Source organism: Centroberyx affinis, unplaced genomic scaffold (assembly GCF_046629955.1).
Source record: "Centroberyx affinis isolate AG114_WGS23_722 - 3 ecotype Tasmania unplaced genomic scaffold, CSIRO-AGI_Caff_v1 ptg004034l_1, whole genome shotgun sequence".
Taxonomy (NCBI): Eukaryota; Metazoa; Chordata; class Actinopteri; order Beryciformes; family Berycidae; genus Centroberyx; species Centroberyx affinis.
This window is the reverse complement of record NW_027281832.1, coordinates 122,501-142,500: the sequence shown is the minus strand read 5'-3', so window position 1 is coordinate 142,500 and position 20,000 is coordinate 122,501. Positions and strand designations below refer to the sequence as shown.

At 49.8% G+C, this 20,000-nt stretch overlaps 2 protein-coding genes across 2 annotated transcripts in view; one reads left to right on the top strand and one right to left on the bottom strand.

Annotated features, from left to right (window-relative positions):
- LOC139663510 (vesicle transport protein SFT2B-like) overlaps positions 1-11,699 on the bottom strand; it is a 14,139-nt gene extending 2,440 nt beyond the window's left edge. The window contains exons 1-3 of the mRNA XM_071542201.1: positions 11,498-11,699; positions 10,163-10,252; positions 7,737-7,822 (exon numbers count right to left, since the gene is read on the bottom strand). Of these exons, the coding sequence (XP_071398302.1) occupies positions 7,737-7,822; positions 10,163-10,252; positions 11,498-11,572 (251 nt within the window). The 5' untranslated portion in view covers positions 11,573-11,699. The remainder of the gene's footprint in view (positions 1-7,736; positions 7,823-10,162; positions 10,253-11,497) is intronic.
- A 7,102-nt stretch (positions 11,700-18,801) lies between these two features.
- LOC139663509 (zinc finger protein ZFMSA12A-like) overlaps positions 18,802-20,000 on the top strand; it is an 11,742-nt gene continuing 10,543 nt past the window's right edge. Inside the window, exon 1 of the mRNA XM_071542200.1 lies at positions 18,802-18,922. Coding sequence (XP_071398301.1) covers positions 18,865-18,922 — 58 coding nt within the window. The 5' untranslated portion in view covers positions 18,802-18,864. The remainder of the gene's footprint in view (positions 18,923-20,000) is intronic.

The following is a 20,000-nucleotide window of genomic DNA, read 5'->3' as shown; positions in this document are numbered from 1 at the left end:
AGGAATCGATCAGCAGAATCGAAATTAAAATTGGAATCGGAATTTTGGAACCGGTTCTAATTTGGAACCGGTTCTCAATGCCCAACCCTACTTACTACTGGACTACTACTGCTGAGGGGGAGAGCTGGTCGGACCAAAACAGCGGGTCAGGGGGTTTTTTCAACCCGCGAGTATCTCAGTATGATCCCAGTCAAGCCTGACCGCCCCGCCTGCAGAGACACCTGACCGTCCCGCCTGCAGAGACACCTGACCGCCTGGAGAGACACCTGACCGTCCCGCCTGCAGAGACACCTGACCGCCTGGAGAGACACCTGACCGCCTGGAGAGACACCTGACCGTCCCGCCTGCAGAGACACCTGACCGCCTGGAGAGACACCTGACCGTCCCGCCTGCAGAGACACCTGACCGCCTGGAGAGACACCTGACCGTCCCGCCTGCAGAGACACCTGACCGCACCGCCTGGAGAGACACCTGACCGCCCCGTCTGGAGAGACACCTGACCGCCCCGCCTGGAGAGACACCTGACCGTCCCGCCTGCAGAGACACCTGACCGCCCCGCCTGGAGAAACACCTGACCGCACCGCCTGGAGAGACACCTGACCGTCCCGCCTGGAGAGACACCTGACCGTCCCGCCTGCAGAGACACCTGACCGCACCGCCTGGAGAGACACCTGACCGCACCGCCTGCAGAGACACCTGACCGCCTGGAGAGACACCTGACCGCCCCGCCTGGAGAGACACCTGACCGCCCCGTCTGGAGAGACACCTGACCGTCCCGCCTGCAGAGACACCTGACCGCCCCGCCTGGAGAGACACCTGACCGCCCCGTCTGGAGAGACACCTGACCGCCCCGCCTGCAGAGACACCTGACCGTCCCGCCTGCAGAGACACCTGACCGCCTGGAGAGACACCTGACCGTCCCGCCTGCAGAGACACCTGACCGTCCCGCCTGCAGAGACACCTGACCGCCTGGAGAGACACCTGACCGTCCCGCCTGCAGAGACACCTGACCGCCTGGAGAGACACCTGACCGTCCCGCCTGCAGAGACACCTGACCGCCCCGCCTGGAGAGACACCTGACCGTCCCGCCTGCAGAGACACCTGACCGCCTGGAGAGACACCTGACCGCCTGGAGAGACACCTGACCGTCCCGCCTGCAGAGACACCTGACCGCCTGGAGAGACACCTGACCGTCCCGCCTGCAGAGACACCTGACCGCCCCGCCTGCAGAGACACCTGACCGCCTGGAGAGACACCTGACCGTCCCGCCTGCAGAGACACCTGACCGCCCCGCCTGGAGAGACACCTGACCGTCCCGCCTGCAGAGACACCTGACCGCCCCGCCTGGAGAGACACCTGACCGTCCCGCCTGCAGAGACACCTGACCGCCTGGAGAGACACCTGACCGCCTGGAGAGACACCTGACCGTCCCGCCTGCAGAGACACCTGACCGCCTGGAGAGACACCTGACCGTCCCGCCTGCAGAGACACCTGACCGCCTGGAGAGACACCTGACCGTCCCGCCTGCAGAGACACCTGACCGTCCCGCCTGGAGAGACACCTGACCGCCCCGCCTGGAGAGACACCTGACCGTCCCGCCTGCAGAGACACCTGACCGCCTGGAGAGACACCTGACCGCACCGCCTGGAGAGACACCTGACCGTCCCGCCTGCAGAGACACCTGACCGCCTGGAGAGACACCTGACCGCACCGCCTGGAGAGACACCTGACCGCCCCGTCTGGAGAGACACCTGACCGCCCCGCCTGGAGAGACACCTGACCGCCCCGTCTGGAGAGACACCTGACCGTCCCGCCTGCAGAGACACCTGACCGTCCCGCCTGCAGAGACACCTGACCGCCCCGCCTGGAGAGACACCTGACCGCCTGGAGAGACACCTGACCGTCCCGCCTGCAGAGACACCTGACCGCCTGGAGAGACACCTGACCGTCCCGCCTGCAGAGACACCTGACCGCCTGGAGAGACACCTGACCGCCTGGAGAGACACCTGACCGTCCCGCCTGCAGAGACACCTGACCGCCTGGAGAGACACCTGACCGTCCCGCCTGCAGAGACACCTGACCGTCCCGCCTGCAGAGACACCTGACCGCCCCGCCTGCAGAGACACCTGACCGCCTGGAGAGACACCTGACCGTCCCGCCTGCAGAGACACCTGACCGCCCCGCCTGGAGAGACACCTGACCGCCCCGCCTGGAGAGACACCTGACCGTCCCGCCTGCAGAGACACCTGACCGCCTGGAGAGACACCTGACCGCCTGGAGAGACACCTGACCGTCCCGCCTGCAGAGACACCTGACCGCCTGGAGAGACACCTGACCGTCCCGCCTGCAGAGACACCTGACCGCCTGGAGAGACACCTGACCGTCCCGCCTGCAGAGACACCTGACCGTCCCGCCTGGAGAGACACCTGACCGCCCCGCCTGGAGAGACACCTGACCGCCCCGCCTGGAGAGACACCTGACCGTCCCGCCTGCAGAGACACCTGACCGCCTGGAGAGACACCTGACCGCACCGCCTGGAGAGACACCTGACCGTCCCGCCTGCAGAGACACCTGACCGCCTGGAGAGACACCTGACCGCACCGCCTGGAGAGACACCTGACCGCCCCGTCTGGAGAGACACCTGACCGCCCCGCCTGGAGAGACACCTGACCGCCCCGTCTGGAGAGACACCTGACCGTCCCGCCTGCAGAGACACCTGACCGTCCCGCCTGCAGAGACACCTGACCGCCCCGCCTGGAGAGACACCTGACCGCCTGGAGAGACACCTGACCGTCCCGCCTGCAGAGACACCTGACCGCCTGGAGAGACACCTGACCGTCCCGCCTGCAGAGACACCTGACCGCCTGGAGAGACACCTGACCGCCTGGAGAGACACCTGACCGTCCCGCCTGCAGAGACACCTGACCGCCTGGAGAGACACCTGACCGTCCCGCCTGCAGAGACACCTGACCGTCCCGCCTGCAGAGACACCTGACCGCCCCGCCTGCAGAGACACCTGACCGCCTGGAGAGACACCTGACCGTCCCGCCTGCAGAGACACCTGACCGCCCCGCCTGGAGAGACACCTGACCGTCCCGCCTGCAGAGACACCTGACCGCCCCGCCTGGAGAGACACCTGACCGTCCCGCCTGCAGAGACACCTGACCGCCTGGAGAGACACCTGACCGCCTGGAGAGACACCTGACCGTCCCGCCTGCAGAGACACCTGACCGCCTGGAGAGACACCTGACCGTCCCGCCTGCAGAGACACCTGACCGCCCCGCCTGCAGAGACACCTGACCGCCTGGAGAGACACCTGACCGCCTGCAGAGACACCTGACCGTCCCGCCTGCAGAGACACCTGACCGCCTGGAGAGACACCTGACCGTCCCGCCTGCAGAGACACCTGACCGCCTGGAGAGACACCTGACCGTCCCGCCTGCAGAGACACCTGACCGCCCCGCCTGGAGAGACACCTGACCGTCCCGCCTGCAGAGACACCTGACCGCCTGGAGAGACACCTGACCGCCTGGAGAGACACCTGACCGTCCCGCCTGCAGAGACACCTGACCGCCTGGAGAGACACCTGACCGTCCCGCCTGCAGAGACACCTGACCGCCCCGCCTGCAGAGACACCTGACCGCCTGGAGAGACACCTGACCGCCTGCAGAGACACCTGACCGTCCCGCCTGCAGAGACACCTGACCGCCTGGAGAGACACCTGACCGTCCCGCCTGCAGAGACACCTGACCGCCCCGCCTGCAGAGACACCTGACCGCCTGCAGAGACACCTGACCGTCCCGCCTGGAGAGACACCTGACCGCCCCGCCTGGAGAGACACCTGACCGTCCCGCCTGCAGAGACACCTGACCGCCCCGCCTGCAGAGACACCTGACCGCCTGGAGAGACACCTGACCGCCTGGAGAGACACCTGACCGCCTGGAGAGACACCTGACCGCCTGGAGAGACACCTGACCGCCTGGAGAGACACCTGACCGCCCCGCCTGCAGAGACACCTGACCGCCCCGCCTGGAGAGACACCTGACCGCCCCGCCTGGAGAGACACCTGACCGCCCCGCCTGCAGAGACACCTGACCGCCCCGCCTGGAGAGACACCTGACCGCCCCGCCTGCAGAGACACCTGACCGCCCCGCCTGGAGAGACACCTGACCGTCCCGCCTGCAGAGACACCTGACCGCCCCGCCTGGAGAGACACCTGACCGTCCCGCCTGCAGAGACACCTGACCGCCCCGCCTGCAGAGACACCTGACCGCCTGGAGAGACACCTGACCGCCCCGCCTGCAGAGACACCTGACCGCCCCGCCTGCAGAGACACCTGACCGCCTGGAGAGACACCTGACCGTCCCGCCTGCAGAGACACCTGACCGCCCCGCCTGCAGAGACACCTGACCGCCTGGAGAGACACCTGACCGCCCCGCCTGCAGAGACACCTGACCGCCTGCAGAGACACCTGACCGCCTGCAGAGACACCTGACCGCCTGGAGAGACACCTGACCGCCTGGAGAGACACCTGACCGCCTGGAGAGACACCTGACCGCCCCGCCTGCAGAGACACCTGACCGCCTGGAGAGACACCTGACCGCCTGCAGAGACACCTGACCGCCTGGAGAGACACCTGACCGTCCCGCCTGCAGAGACACCTGACCGCCCCGCCTGGAGAGACACCTGACCGCCCCGCCTGGAGAGACACCTGACCGCCCCGCCTGGAGAGACACCTGACCGCCTGGAGAGACACCTGACCGCCTGGAGAGACACCTGACCGCCTGGAGAGACACCTGACCGCCTGGAGAGACACCTGACCGCCCCGCCTGCAGAGACACCTGCGGGACCCGTGGGTTTCGGATCGACTTGTGCATTTGTAGCTGTATTAGCTCTATTCATTAGTGGCAGGTTTCACTACATCATTTAAGTTGCATTTTATGCTGCACTGTTGATGTTGGCAGATGTAATCTACACTGCAGGGATATTCTATGCTATAATAACAAAGAGGAGCATTTACTTTTGAAAGAAAGTCTGGTGATTTTGTTATACTGGACTTTAATTTTCAGTGAAAATGTTTTCATTTAGGCAAACTTAAGATTTTTTTGAAAAAATACATTGTGTAAATTGGAATTTGTAAATGTGTTTCCCGTCCCCAGTGAACCAGATATACAGTATATACCGAACCGAACCGTTACACCCCTACTACTGCTACTGCTACTGCTACTGCTGCTGCTACTGCTACTGCTGCTGCTACTGCTACTGCTACTACTGCTACTACTGCTACTGCTACTGCTACTACTGCTGCTACTGCTACTGCTACTACTGCTACTGCTACTGCTGCTGCTACTGCTACTGCTACTACTGCTACTGCTACTGCTGCTGCTACTGCTACTGCTACTGCTACTGCTACTGCTACTGCTACTGCTACTACTGCTACTGCTACTGCTAACGAAGCGAAGCCTGCCAAGCTAGTTCAGGCAGACAACTGGAGTCGTGCTGCGGTCACCTGACACACACACTACTCACACACTCTTATCAAGCGCCCCCCTCTCAATAAGGCGGTCTGGTTAAGCTTCCTGCACCTGCTCACACACTTTCACATTGCCATGCTGCTGCTGAGCTGCTCAGACTGCTGCTCAGTATTCATTTCATCATCCCCGCCTCCACCTGCAGGCTCTGATTCAGGTCTTCCCCGGGGGGGGGAAGTTCTCCATCGTCACTCCCTGCTCTCTTGGCTGTCTGCTGCAGGGGGGACAGGACCAGAGCCGAGCCGCCAAACTAAACTCTGTGTATGTGTTTGCATTCATTCTCAATAATCTGTTTACGTGAGTTGGCAGACTAAACTACTACTACTGCTGCTACTACTACTACTACTATTACTACTACTATTACTACTACTATTACTACTACTGAGTACTGATCCAATATTGACCCCTTTTTTTCTTCTATAATTACACAGCTGCATACAACATGTAAATACCATGGGAACAATAATTTTATTGTTAAAAAAAGAAAAGCAGCAGGGCAAAAGAACTGACAAAAATAGGAATGACAGTTCCTAGGATATATAAAAGACTGCTGCAATATAGGAGTACAGTGCAAAAAAACTCACAAAAGTGCAAGACAGCAGTAAACTGACCAGTGCATACTGCTAAAAACTATATTGAAACAACCATACAGCTGTTACTTCTATTTTTTCCCTTTTCTTTAGTGTGAATAACTGACAGAAAAAATACTGCTACACAGGCTTTTTCTGGTCAGGACCTCCAGTGTGTGCCAAGTCTAGTCTAGTTTTAATCACTTAAGGACAGGGGGCAGGTTCCTCTTCAGAAACCTCTCTCTGCTGTCAGCCTGTTCCTCTGTTCACTGACAGTCACTGACATGTCATCAGTGCAGTAGCATTAGCTTTAGCTCCCAGCTCCAAAAAGCTTCATTTTGTGAAAACAGAAGACTTAACTGAAACCTTTATGGTGCGTGTGCATGATACTAAGCCCAAGGACACTCCATGTAAGTCTGAGCCAAGGAGCAGGCGTTTGGAAGGCGTCGCCAGATGAAGATCTTGGTAAAGTGAGTTGGATAAAGATCTTTGGGATGCTAGTAATACCACAGCCATCTACCGTCCCTTTGGGGCTAAAATAATTCCCAACCGCTGACATGTTTACATCAGCACACTGTCTGCACGCTCTCTTTCTTTCCAACTCCTTCACTCACTCGTGTTGCATCATGTGCAAACTCAGGCATGTTTCACAGCAGGCGACTACGCTGTTTATTACTCCGGGGATCGAACTGATGCTCTGGATCGGATCGGATTATAATGTTCACTGCCACTGATGTCCCATCCAGCATTTTAGGCCAATATCGGCCCGATACCAATACCAAGTATCGGATCGGTGCATCCCTCCTACTACTACTACTACTACTATTACTACTACTACTACTACTACTACTACTACTACTACTACTACTATTACTGCTACTACTACTACTACTACTGCTGCTGCTGCTGCTGCTGCTGCTGCTGCTGCTACTACTACTACTACTACTACTACTACTACTACTACTACTACTACTACTATTACTGCTACTACTGCTACTACTACTACTACTGCTACTACTGCTACTACTACTACTACTACTACTACTACTACTACTACTATTACTGCTACTACTGCTACTACTACTATTACTGCTACTACTACTACTGCTACTACTACTACTACTACTACTACTATTACTGCTACTACTGCTACTACTACTACTACTACTACTACTATTACTGCTACTACTGCTACTACTACTACTACTACTACTACTACTACTACTACTACTACTACTATTACTGCTACTACTGCTACTACTACTACTACTACTACTATTACTGCTACTACTGCTACTACTACTACTACTACCGCTGCTAATAGTACTGCTACTGCTGCTACTGCTGCTCCATCATACTGTTAATGTAAAGTATTCTGGTGAAACAGGAATGTGTTCAACTTAGTCAACTAGTCTGGATAAAAAAAGACTGTGCTGTCTAGCCTGGTTTGGTCTGGTTGAGCCCGTTTGAACCTGGTTCCTTGCCTGGGTGAGTGTGTTTGGCCTGGTTTAGCCTTTAGTCTGGTTTAGTTTGTTCAGGTTTAGCCTGGTTTGGTTTGGTTTAATAGCCTGGGTGAGTCTGGTTTAGTGTGGTTTAATAGCCCAGTTTGGCCCAGTTTGGCCTGGTTGTGTCTGACCTGGCCAGAGAGCAGAGGTTTCCCAGACTGTAGAGAACAGCGAACAGAGCCAGGCCGACTCCTGGAACCCACAGCAGACAGCTGCCCTGCAGACAGACAGGCAGACAGACAGGCTGTTACCACGGCAACACACAGACAGACAGGCAGGCTGTTACCACGGCAACACACAGACAGGCAGACAGGCAGGCTGTTACCACGGCAACACACAGACAGACAGACAGGCTGTTACCACGGCAACACACAGACAGACAGGCAGGCTGCTACCACGGCAACACAGACAGGCAGACAGGCAGGCAGACAGGCAGGCTGTTACCATGGCAACACACAGACAGACATATACTTTTTTGTTCAGTGTGTATATGGATGACTTCTGGAAGCAGCTGTATTGTTGGAAATAAATTCCTTAACCAGCTCCTGTATGCAGACGATCTGAGTGTTTTCTGCCCATATGATGACATCACATTACTGAAGATTCTCACTTCTCAGTCCAAGAATTTAAAAAAAAATAATTTCAAAGAGCAATATTATGACTGTTAGATGCAAAGAGGATAGGAAATAGTAGTATAATAATAGTATTTCCTGAATTCTTCTTGAATAATAATGTTGTTAATGTGTTCAGTGAGATTAAATATCATCACTGCATCAGACGTCTAGACGACAGACAGATCCATCCACAGTGTTGGAGAGCGTCTAGAGGCCAGACCAGGTCCATGTTGAGCCAGACCAGGTGCATGCTGAGCCAGACCAGGTGCAGGTTGAGCCAGACCAGGTGCATGCTGAGCCAGACCAGGTGCAGGTTGAGCCAGACCAGGTGCAGGTTGAGCCAGACCAGGTGCATGCTGAGCCAGACCAGGTGCAGCTTGAGCCAGACCAGGTGTAGGTTGAGCCAGACCAGGTGCATGCTGAGCCAGACCAGGTGCAGGTTGAGCCAGACCAGGTGCAGGTTGAGCCAGACCAGGTGCAGGTTGAGCCAGACCAGGTGCAGGTTGAGCCAGACCAGGTCCATGTTGAGCCAGACCAGGTGCAGGTTGAGCCAGACCAGGTGCGGGTTGAGCCAGACCAGGTCCATGTTGAGCCAGACCAGGTGCAGGTTGAGCCAGACCAGGTGCAGGTTGAGCCAGACCAGGTGCAGGTTGAGCCTGCTGTATAAAGGGCGGCATGATGCTTGCTGGTCTCACAGTGCCATGTGTTTGTTAGAGGTGGACTTCCTGGGCGCCCCGGTGGCTCACTGAGTAGAGCGCGTACCGTAAAGCGACCCGGGTTCGAATCCGGCCCGCGGTCCTTTGCTGCATGTCCTCCCCTCTCTCTCTCCCATACCTTCCTGTCTCTCTCTCACACTTTCTGTCAATAATGTGGAGCAGAGTTCCTACCTGCCAAGCAGTAAAAAGACTTTTTATGTCTAAACCGCTGAGTCAGGAGAGCGTCTTTGGCTGCGTTCAGACTGCAGGCAGAAGTCGCCACATGTGACTCAGATCTTTTTTTTTCATAACAGTGTGAACAGCACAAATCACATGGAATCTGATCTGTCCAATTCTGATTTGGGCCACTTTCATATGTGGTCCTAAATCAGATACAGGTCTGATTTTCTGCAATGCGACCTCAGTCTGAACAGTCATAAGATAATTCATGAGACTTTTACGTCACTCGAAAAACATGGAAGACAGCTGAGATGGAGGAAGACAGTGGAGGACAGTCAGGTGTTCGACCTCAGAAGGATGTGGGGTGACACTTCTGTACAAGGGCTGGGCGATATATCGATATTATATCGATATCGTGATATGAGACTAGATATCGTCTTAGATGTTGGATATGGTAATATGGTGATATGGCATAAGTGTGTTTTCCTGGTTTTAGCCTTGATGTGAATAATTCAGACTAGGGCCGGGCGATATGGTTGAAATCAATATCACAATAATCATAAGGATTTTCCTTGATATCAATATATATCATGATATGGTTCATGTATGCAAAATCATGTTAAATAATCAAATGAATGTTCATCTCATTGAACCGAATGGTGATGTTCGGTGTGATGTCAAACAAAACTGAAATATTCAGATAATATTCCTACCATACCTCATTTTATCAGAGTTTTTAAGTAAAATGTGCTTGTCATCATCAGTTCAGACAGCAGAAATGTGTCACGATATTAAAATATCTTCACATCATCAGGATATGATTCCACTGAAAGACGATAAACGATAATATTGAATTATCGCCCGGCTCGTTTCAGATGAAGGACGCTGTGTGTTTTACTGTCATGTGTTTACTCTCTTATCTTCTTTTGTTTGTGTAACTGTCCTGTATTGTTTCTTTTTACCTGCTATGGAGCTCTTCTTGTTTTTTTTAAGAGGAGCCTGGAGTAAAGTTTTGAAATGAAATGAAAATATTATTTGTGGACCAATCAGACGGCCCGGCTGACTCACCAGCACAGAGCTGGTCACTCCCAACACAAAGCAGAGCAGGAAGGCTTTGACCCTCGTCCCCCAGGCCAGCGTCGACGCCTGATTGGCTGCCTGGACAGACAGAGACAGCATCATCACCATCATCATCATCATCACTTACTGACTGACTGTTGACTGACTGACTGCTCCTAACTTTAGTCCTGATAATCAGTCAGTAAATACGAAGTGTGAAACAGTGAAACAGTGAAACGGTGAAACGGTGAAACGGTGAAACAGTGAAACAGTGAAACAGTGAAACGGTGAAACGGTGAAACGGTGAAACAGTGAAACGGTGAAACGGTGAAACGGTGAAACAGTGAAACAGCTGGTAATCTGCAGACAGAAACAGAGAATCATCAGATCAAATAAAATAAATAAAATAAAATAAAGATACGATGCTTCAAAGGAAAAATCACACTGAAGCTTTTCTTCTTCTGATGATCACAGACTGGAGGTCAGAGGTCAGAGGTCAGAGGTCACCCTGCTGTAATCTAATACAGCACTGGATACTATAGATTACATTAGATCAAATCAGATCAGTTAGATTAGATTAGATCAGACTGATTAGATTAGATAAAACTTTATTGACCCAAACCGGTTTACTGCGTCAGAAAACAGGATAAAGTTATCAGTTATCAATAAGAACAAGATGCAGAGGTGGAAAGTAACTAAGTACATTTACTCAAGTACAGTTTTGAGGTACTGGCACTTTACTTGAGTTTTTCCATCCTGTGAGACTTTCTCCTCCTCCTCCTCCTCCTCCTCCTCCTCCTCTTCCTCCTCTACATCTGTCTGCCGGCTGAGTCACTAGTTACTTTGCAGATTATGTTTTTACATCAAAACATACGATGAGCTCATTAAGTATGTTGTGTTGTTAGAGTTTAAACTCCAACAGGATCTGGAGCAGTTAGACATCAGGCTCATACTGCTAGACTTTTACTGAAATAAAGGATTTGAGTAAAACACAACAGAAGCAACAATGACAACAGGAGCATGAAGATGAATTACTTCACTGTATCTGTGCCAGCATAAGACAACCCGGAGCTAACTAGCTAAAACATATGGCTCGAGTCTTTTAAGAGGAAAAAGCACAAATTAATGTTTTTTATAAACAATATGAGAGTTTTCTTCCTGATGTTGTTTAGTTTAAAACTGAACTTTAACTGGACTAACGCTGCATCTCCAGGCAGAGGAGTCAGTTTTATTACAGCAGCTGTCGGTTTTTACAGCAGCTTAACTCCAGAGTCAGTCAGCAGTCAAACAGCAGCTAGCGTGCTAACATGCTAACATGCTAACATGCTAACATGCTACCGTTACCTCCAGGATGTCGGTGCCGTCGGTGCCGTCGGTGCCTCCATCCTGCCCGCTCAGCACTCTCTTCAGTTTATCCATGAGGCGGAGCGGCCAGCTGGCTGTTTGTGTTTTTCCACCGACGGTTTAAGAGGTTAAAGTTTTAGGAGTTAAAGTTAAAGGTGTTAAAGGCTTAACGTCGGATGTTAAAGTTGGACTGGAGTCAGAATTCAACAGGTGCAGCGGAACTCTTCCGCGTGCAGTACCGAGTCTGACCACAGCAGCACGGGGCGCTGTTACTCACATTACGTTCACCTTCACCTGTTTACATTTAGACTTTACATTTACATTTTTATATTTGCATGTACATTTATATTTGAATGATTAAATTAAAGTTTACACCTGCGTTTTGATAACTGCATTTATATTTTGTATTTACATTTACACTTTTTTTTTATTTTTTTTTTTATCTGTATTACATTTTAAAGTGTGAAGAGAAGAGCAGAGAGAGCAGCAGTTAGACTTTATTCAACATTCACCACCCGGCTCTACAGTCAGATACAAACTCATAATGTTGTTTTAGGGAAGTATCGCTGCACACACACACACATATACACACACACACACACACAGTGAGGTTCCTGGTTGTGTTGCTGTAAACTGTCCGGAGTTCAGATCCATCATATTGAGATGAAACTGATCAGGCTGATTATTGATTAGAACATTACAATATATATGTTTACATTTGTATTTTCAGAAGGAATTCATAATGCAAACTGTGTGCAGTGTTGATTATTCTGCTACGAAATACATTTTATATTTGTCATTTTATCTCACTGGTGGTCCCCTCCTGGTACTTTTTGGAGGACTTTGATGATGTCACTGTCCTCTCCTGGTGGTTTTAGGGGACTTTGATGATGTCACTGTCCCCTCCTGGTGGTTTTAGGGGACTTTGATGATGTCACTGTCCCCTCCTGGTGGTTTTAGGGGACTTTGATGATGTCACTGTCGCTCCTGATGGTTGTAGGGGACTTTGATGATGTCACTGTCCCCTCCTGGTGGTTGTAGGGGACTTTGATGATGTCACTGTCTTCTCCTGGTGGTTTTAGGGGACTTTGACCCTGGTGGAGTTCCAGTAGAGAGGCTGTGGTATGGAGACCTGAACACGACAAGTAGGACAGGACTGTTTCCTCCACAACCACTCCTCTATACACTGGAGAGAGAGAGAGAGAGAGAGAGAGAGAGAGAGAGAGAGAGGGAGAGAGAAAGAGAGAGAGAGAAACAGAGAGAGAGAGAGACAAAGAGAGAGAGAGAGAGAGAGAGAGAGAGGGAGAGAGAGAGAGAGAGAGAGAGAGAAACAGAGAGAGAGAGAGACAAAGAGAGAGAGAGAGAGAGAAAGAGAAAGAGGGAGAGAGTTTGGTAACCAAAGTGTTCAAGTATTCAGAGTGTGTGTGTGTGTGTGTGTGTGTGTGTGTGTGTGTGTGTGTGTGTGTGTGTGTGTGTGTGTGTGTTACCTCTCGGTGGAAGGTGTGTGTGCACTGCAGCTCTCTGGTGCCGCTGCCTCCTTTACTCAGGTCGTCATGACAGATCAGACACACACAGTCTGCATCGCTCTGCAACACACACACACACACACACACACACACACACACACACACACACACACACAAAGGGAGAGTTTAATTCAGAAGATCCCCTCTCTCTCTCTCTTCCATCCAAGTATTTTTATGTGAATTTTTATGTTAACGTCATTTCAACACACACACACACACACACACACACACACACACACACACACACACCATGGACATGACGTTGCGTCTCCTGAAGTGGGCGCGCTTCTCGGGCTCGGCTGCCTCGGGGATTGTGGGTATGAGGGAGGAGCGTCGCTCGGGGGCGGGGCCGGCCTCCTGCTGGGGGGGGAGGAGCCGGCGGGAGGAGGAGCGACGCAGCAGAGACTTGACTGTGACCGGAGCCTGAGTGGACGAGTGGAGACGGGCCAGCTGCATGGCCGAGAGAGTAGCCTGGACACAAGGGGGGGGGGGTAAATATGTGTGTAAATATCAGGGTGCTAACCAGTACAGACGTCAGTACCTGTCAGTAGATCTGTCCCTGTTAACATAATCTGGTCTCCAAACAGCCATCAGAACCAGATTAGATCAGATTACAGACACTAGACTGCTGATCAGGATTAAATCATTAACTCACTGGCCAATAGTCATGAATCATGATCCTAACCAGCATCTATACTGATAGATCCATAACTACTGATAGATCCATAACCACTGATAGATCAATAACCAATGATAGATCTATGACTACTAATAAATCTATAAGTACCGACAAATCTATAACTACTGATAGATAAATAAGTACTGATAGATCTATGACTACTGATAGATCAATAACTACTGATAGATCCATAACTATCACTATATCTATAGCTGCCTGTAGATCAATAACTACCATTAAAACTACACTATATAACTATACTATATAACTCAAAAATATCTACAACTACCACTGATCCACCAATAGATCTACAACAAAACTACAACCATAGATCAAAGTCCAGTAGATCAAAGTCCAGTAGATCAAACTCCAGTAGATCACACTCCAGTAGATCACACTCCAGTAGATCTCTAACTCCCAATAGATCTAAATCCCAGTAGATCTCTAACTCCAGTAGATCTAACCCTAGTAGATCTAAGTCCAGTAGATATCTCAGTCCAGTAGATCTAACTCCAGTAGATCTCTAAGTCCAGTAGATCTAACTCCAGCAGATCTAATTCACAAAAGATCTCTAACTCCAGTAGCTCTAACTCCAGTAGATATCTCAGTCCAGTAGATCTAAATCCCAGTAGATCTCTAACTCCAGTAGATCTCTAACTCCAGTAGATATCTCAGTCCAGTAGATCTAAGTCCCATAGATCTAAATCCCAGTAGATGTTTAACTCAAGCACATCAAACTCCAATAGATCTAATTCACAAAAGATCTCTAACTTCGGTAGATCTAACTCACAGTAGATCTCTAATTCCAGTAGATCTAATGCACAGTAGATCTCTAACTCCAGCAGATGTAACTCCAGTAGATCTCTAACTCCAGCAGATGTAACTCCAGTAGATCTCTCAGTCCAGTAGATCTAACTTTGGTAGATCTAAGTCCAGTAGATCTAACTCACAGTAGATCTCTAACTCCAGCAGATTCTTCAGATTCTTAGGCATTCAGATCTCAGACTCCCTCTGCTGGTCTCTAAACACCAGTTGTGTCATTAAGAACACAACAGAGACTAAACTTTCTGCGATGCCTTAAAAAATATGGAATGTCCACAAAGACCCTTGTAGCATCCTGACTGGAGGCATACTGGTGTGGTTTGGCAACCTGACTGAACAAGACCACTAACAACTGAGGAGGACAGTAAAAACGGCTTAAAAAATCATAGGAACAGCTCTGCGACAGATTCAGGACCTTTACACCTCCCGCTGTAGAAGGAAGGCCTGAAGCATGATGGAGGACAGCAGCCGCCCAGCACCTGGTCTGGTCTCAGTCCTTCACTCAGGAGAACCATCTCAAAGACAGTTTTCACCCCCAGGCGGGTAGATTACTGAACAGTAGCACTTTACATAACTCATAGTGATTATTATTTGTAGGCTCTTATTTATTGTTTTTGTTTTTTTTATTTATTCTTATTTATATATTGTTTTTAAGGGCTGAGATAGAGCCAAGGCAGATGCATTTCATTGCATTTGAATGTACATTGTACTTTTTAAATGTATGTGACAATAAACTTGAACTTGAACTTGATGTAACTCCAGTAGATCTAACTCCAGTAGATCTCTCAGTCCAGTAGATCTAACTCCAGTAGATCTCTAACTCTAATAGATCTAAATCCCAGTAGATCTCTAAATCCTAGTAGATCTAAGTCCAAGTAGATCTAGGTCCCATAGATCTAAATCGCAGTAGATCTAACTCCAATAGATCTCTAACTCCAGTAGATCTAACGCCCAATAGATCTAACTCCCTATAGATCTAACTCCAGTAGAGGTCTAACTCCAGTAGAGGTCTAACTCCAGTAGATCTAACTCCAGTAGAGGTCTAACTCCAGTAAATCTAACTCCAGTAGATCTGACTCCAGTAAATCTAACTCCAGTAGATCTAACTCCAGTAGATCTAACTCCAGTAGAGGTCTAACTCCAGTAGATCTAACTCCAGTAGATCTAACTCCAGTAGAGGTCTAACTCCAGTAGATCTAACTCCAGTAGATCTAACTCCAGTAGAGGTCTAACTCCAGTAGATCTAACTCTAGTAGATCTAACTCCAGTAAATCTAACTCTAGTAGATCTAACTCCAGTAAATCTAACTCCAGTAGAGGTCTAACTCCAGTAGATCTAACTCCAGTAGATCTAACTCAAGTAGAGGTCTAACTCCAGTAGATCTAACTCCAGTAGAGGTCTAACTCCAGTAGAGGTCTAACTCCAGTAGATCTAACTCCAGTAGATGTCTAACTCCAGTAGATCTAACTCTAGTAGATCTAACTCCAGTAAATCTAACTCCAGTAGATCTGACTCCAGTAAATCTAACTCCAGTAGAGGTCTAACTCCAGTAGAGGTCTAACTCCAGTAGATCTAACTCCAGTAGAGGTCTAACTCCAGTAAATCTAACTCCAGTAGATCTAACTCCAGTAGAGGTCTAACTCCAGTAGATCTAACTCTAGTAGATCTAACTCCAGTAAATCTAACTCCAGTAGATCTGACTCCAGTAGATCTAACTCCAGTAGATCTAACTCCAGTAGATCTAACTCCAGTAGAGGTCTAACTCCAGTAGAGGTCTTACTCCAGTAGATCTAACTCTAGTAGATCTAACTCCAGTAGAGGTCTAGCTCCAGTAAATCTAACTCCAGTAGATCTGACTCCAGTAGAGGTCTAACTCCAGTAGATCTAACTCCAGTAGAGGTCTAACTCCAGTAGATCTAACTCCAGTAGATCTAACTCCAGTAGATCTGACTCTAGTAGAGGTCTAACTCCAGTAGATCTAACTCCAGCAGATCTAACTCCAGTAGATCTAACTCCAGTAGAGGTCTAACTCCAGTAGATCTAACTCCAGCAGATCTAACTCCAGTAGATCTAACTCCAGTAGAGGTCTAACTCCAGTAGATCTAACTCCAGTAAATCTAACTCCAGTAGAGGTCTAACTCCAGTAGAGGTCTAACTCCAGTAGATCTAACTCCAGTAGAGGTCTAACTCCAGTAGATCTAACTCTAGTAGATCTAACTCCAGTAGAGGTCTAACTCCAGTAAATCTAACTCCAGTAGATCTGACTCCAGTAGAGGTCTAACTCCAGTAGATCTAACTCCAGTAGAGGTCTAACTCCAGTAGATCTAACTCCAGTAGAACTCCAGTAGATCTGACTCCAGTAGAGGTCTAACTCCAGTAGATCTAACTCCAGCAGATCTAACTCCAGTAGATCTAACTCCAGTAGAGGTCTAACTCCAGCAGATCTAACTCCAGTAGATCTAACTCCAGTAGAGGTCTACCTCCAGTAGATCTAACTCCAGCAGATCTAACTCCAGTAGATCTAACTCCAGTAGATCTAACTCCATTAGAGGTCTAACTCCAGTAGAGGTCTAACTCCAGTAGATCTAACTCCAGTAGATCTAACTCCAGTAGATCTAACTCCATTAGAGGTCTAACTCCAGTAGAGGTCTAACTCCAGCAGATCTAACTCCAGTAGATCTAACTCCAGTAGAGGTCTACCTCCAGTAGATCTAACTCCAGCAGATCTAACTCCAGTAGATCTAACTCCAGTAGAGGTCTAACTCCAGTAGATCTAACTCCAGTAGATCTAACTCCAGTAGATCTAACTCCAGTAGATCTAACTCCAGTAGATCTAACTCCTCTCTCTCACCGGACAGGGCAGTGACGCTCGGCGGTCACTCCGGACTCGAGCCGGCGGCTCGAAGCTGCTCCTGCTGTCGGCTCTCCCTCCCTCCGCTCCTCCTTCCTCCTCCTTCTCCTCCTCTTCCTCTCCTCTCCTCCTCTGCCCCCCCGCTCTGTAGCGCTGCATCCAGGCGCTGAAGATCTGAGCCTCTTCCTCCTCCTCCTCTTCCTCTGCTCTCTCTGGGTTTGGCTCTTCTGCGTCTGAAAACACCTCAGCTTCTTCTCTGTCTGGATCCATCGCTGGGACCGAGTGTGTGTGTGTGTGTGTGTGTGTGTGTGTGTGTGTGTGTGTGTGTGGTTAGAGCTAACAGCTACAGTTAATCAGGTAGATCCAGACTAGACCAGTCGATCTCTCTCTCCTCCTCCAAGATGCAGAAAGACAAATAATATCCAATATGTCTTCCAAAATGGCTTCCAGTCCTTCTGCTCGTCCACCTTCACTGTTTCTTCTCCTTCTCGCTCTTCTTGCTTCTCGCTCTTCTCGTTTCTATGTCTCTCTCTCTGTCTGTCTCTCTGTGCTGCTCACAACCAATCCCTGTTAATCCTTTTACTGAGAGAGAGAGAGAGAGAGAGAGGGGGAGAGAGAGGGGGGGAGGGAGAGAGAGAGAGAGAGAGAGGGGGGGAGAACAGGTATATGGGAGAAAGGTGAAGCGAGAATGAAAAGGAGCTGAAAAGAGGAGGAGGGAGGAGGTAAGAAAGGTAGATGACACTGTTGTGTGTGTGTGTGTTTTATGAGATTATGCCTGGTTTATCTATGGCAGAGCAGGTGTGTGTTCAGTTGAGTTTAGGATGGAGAGAGAGAGAGAGAGAGAGAGAGAGAGAGAGAGAGAGAGAGAGAGAGAGATACATTGTTTAAGTAGGCTAATTGTTTGATTGGCTAATTGATTAGCTGATTAACTGTGTGTCAGAGAGACAGAGAGAGAAGAGACACGTTTTTTGTTTATAATGATTATGTTGTCATCATTATTCATGTTCAGCTCTGGTAACTGAAGAAATACTGATAATGCCAGTTTTATTGGCATGACCAATCAATCAATATTGAGAAAATGAGAGAGAGAGAGAGAGAGAGAGAGAGAGAGAGAGAGAGAGAGAGAGAAATACAGAGTGAAAGAGAGAGAGAGAGAGAGAGAGAGAGAGAGAGAGAGAGAGAGAGAGGAGTGTTGGCTCAGGTTCTTCTCTAAGTAGATATAATGAGAGTTAAGCCCCCTGCTAACATGAGAGGCTAAAATAGACCTCACACACACACGCACGCACGCACGCACGCACGCACACACACACACACACACACACACACACACACACACACACACACACACACACACACAACCACGGGAAGTGTTTTGGGTGGACTGGATTACCACTTCCGGGTCAAGAGAGCAGCGGCTGCTGTTCAGACTGTAAACATTAGCTCATTAGCCTTTAGCTTAGCCTGCTAACTCTATTTGAATGCGGTGTTTATGAAGAGAAGCGGCCAGGGAGAAGTGACTGATCTCCACATGCAGAGCAGGAACATGGGTATGTGACGGGGAAGGTTTATATCCCACAAGCTGAGATTAAAGCGACTAGTCCCTCCTCTGTCGGGCTAGCTAGCGACTTCTTGGCTAGCCAAACCGTTGGTTCCTAGCGTTGCCTTGTATGGACAGAGTCAAACACCAAACTCCATGTAATATTCTGGCAATTTAATATTTCTCGGCGTATTGGCCAAAGTAAACACCTTATAGAACATTTAAGACCTGTTAGGCATCATTACGATCCACTCTTCAATTCGGCATACAAACAATACGTATTATTTATTTCAATAACATTTCAACTTTAAAAATGTGGACACACTGCTGTATTGGACGTCTGCGGATGTTTGAATGGAGTTTGGTGTGTTGATATCTCCGAACAACAGCGTTTTCTCACAATAGATGAACAGTACTTTACTTATCTAGCCTGGTTAGCTAAAGCCACTAACCACCAGCAGGACCGGGTTAACTAGCCCGGGTTTTCTGTGAAGTTAGTCCGCCTGGTCCAGGCATTAGCTCGGCTGCTGGTTGAGTTAACGTTATTTTATAAACTCGCTAGTTAACGGTAATAAGTGAAGTGAATAACTGAAGAAAACTAACTGAAGAAAACTAACTGACAGCTGATGATTTCTGTAGATAATCTGTATTGTCAGATTTGATCGTTTTCTTGGGAAAAATCCCACAATTCCTCCTCTCTCCTCTCTTCCTCTCTTCCCTCCTCTCTTCCTCTCTCCTCTCTTCTCCTCTCCTCTCATCCTCTCCTCTTCTCCTCTCCTCTTCTCTCATCCTCTCTCCTCCTCCTCTCCTCCTCTCCTCTCCTCTCATCCTCTCTTCTTCTCCTCTCCTCTCTTCCTCTCCTCTCCTCTCCTCCTCTCTCCTCTCCTCTCCTCTCATCCTCTCTTCCTCTCTTCTCCTCTCTTCCTCTCCTCTCCTCCTCTCCTCTCTCCTCTTCTCTTCCTCTCTTCCTCTCCTCTTCTCTTCCTCTCTTCCTCTCCTCTCTTCCTCTCGTCTCCTCTCCTCTCTTCCTCTCCTCTCCTCCTCTCCTCTCTTCCTCCTCTCCTCCTCTCTTCCTCTCCTCTTCTCTT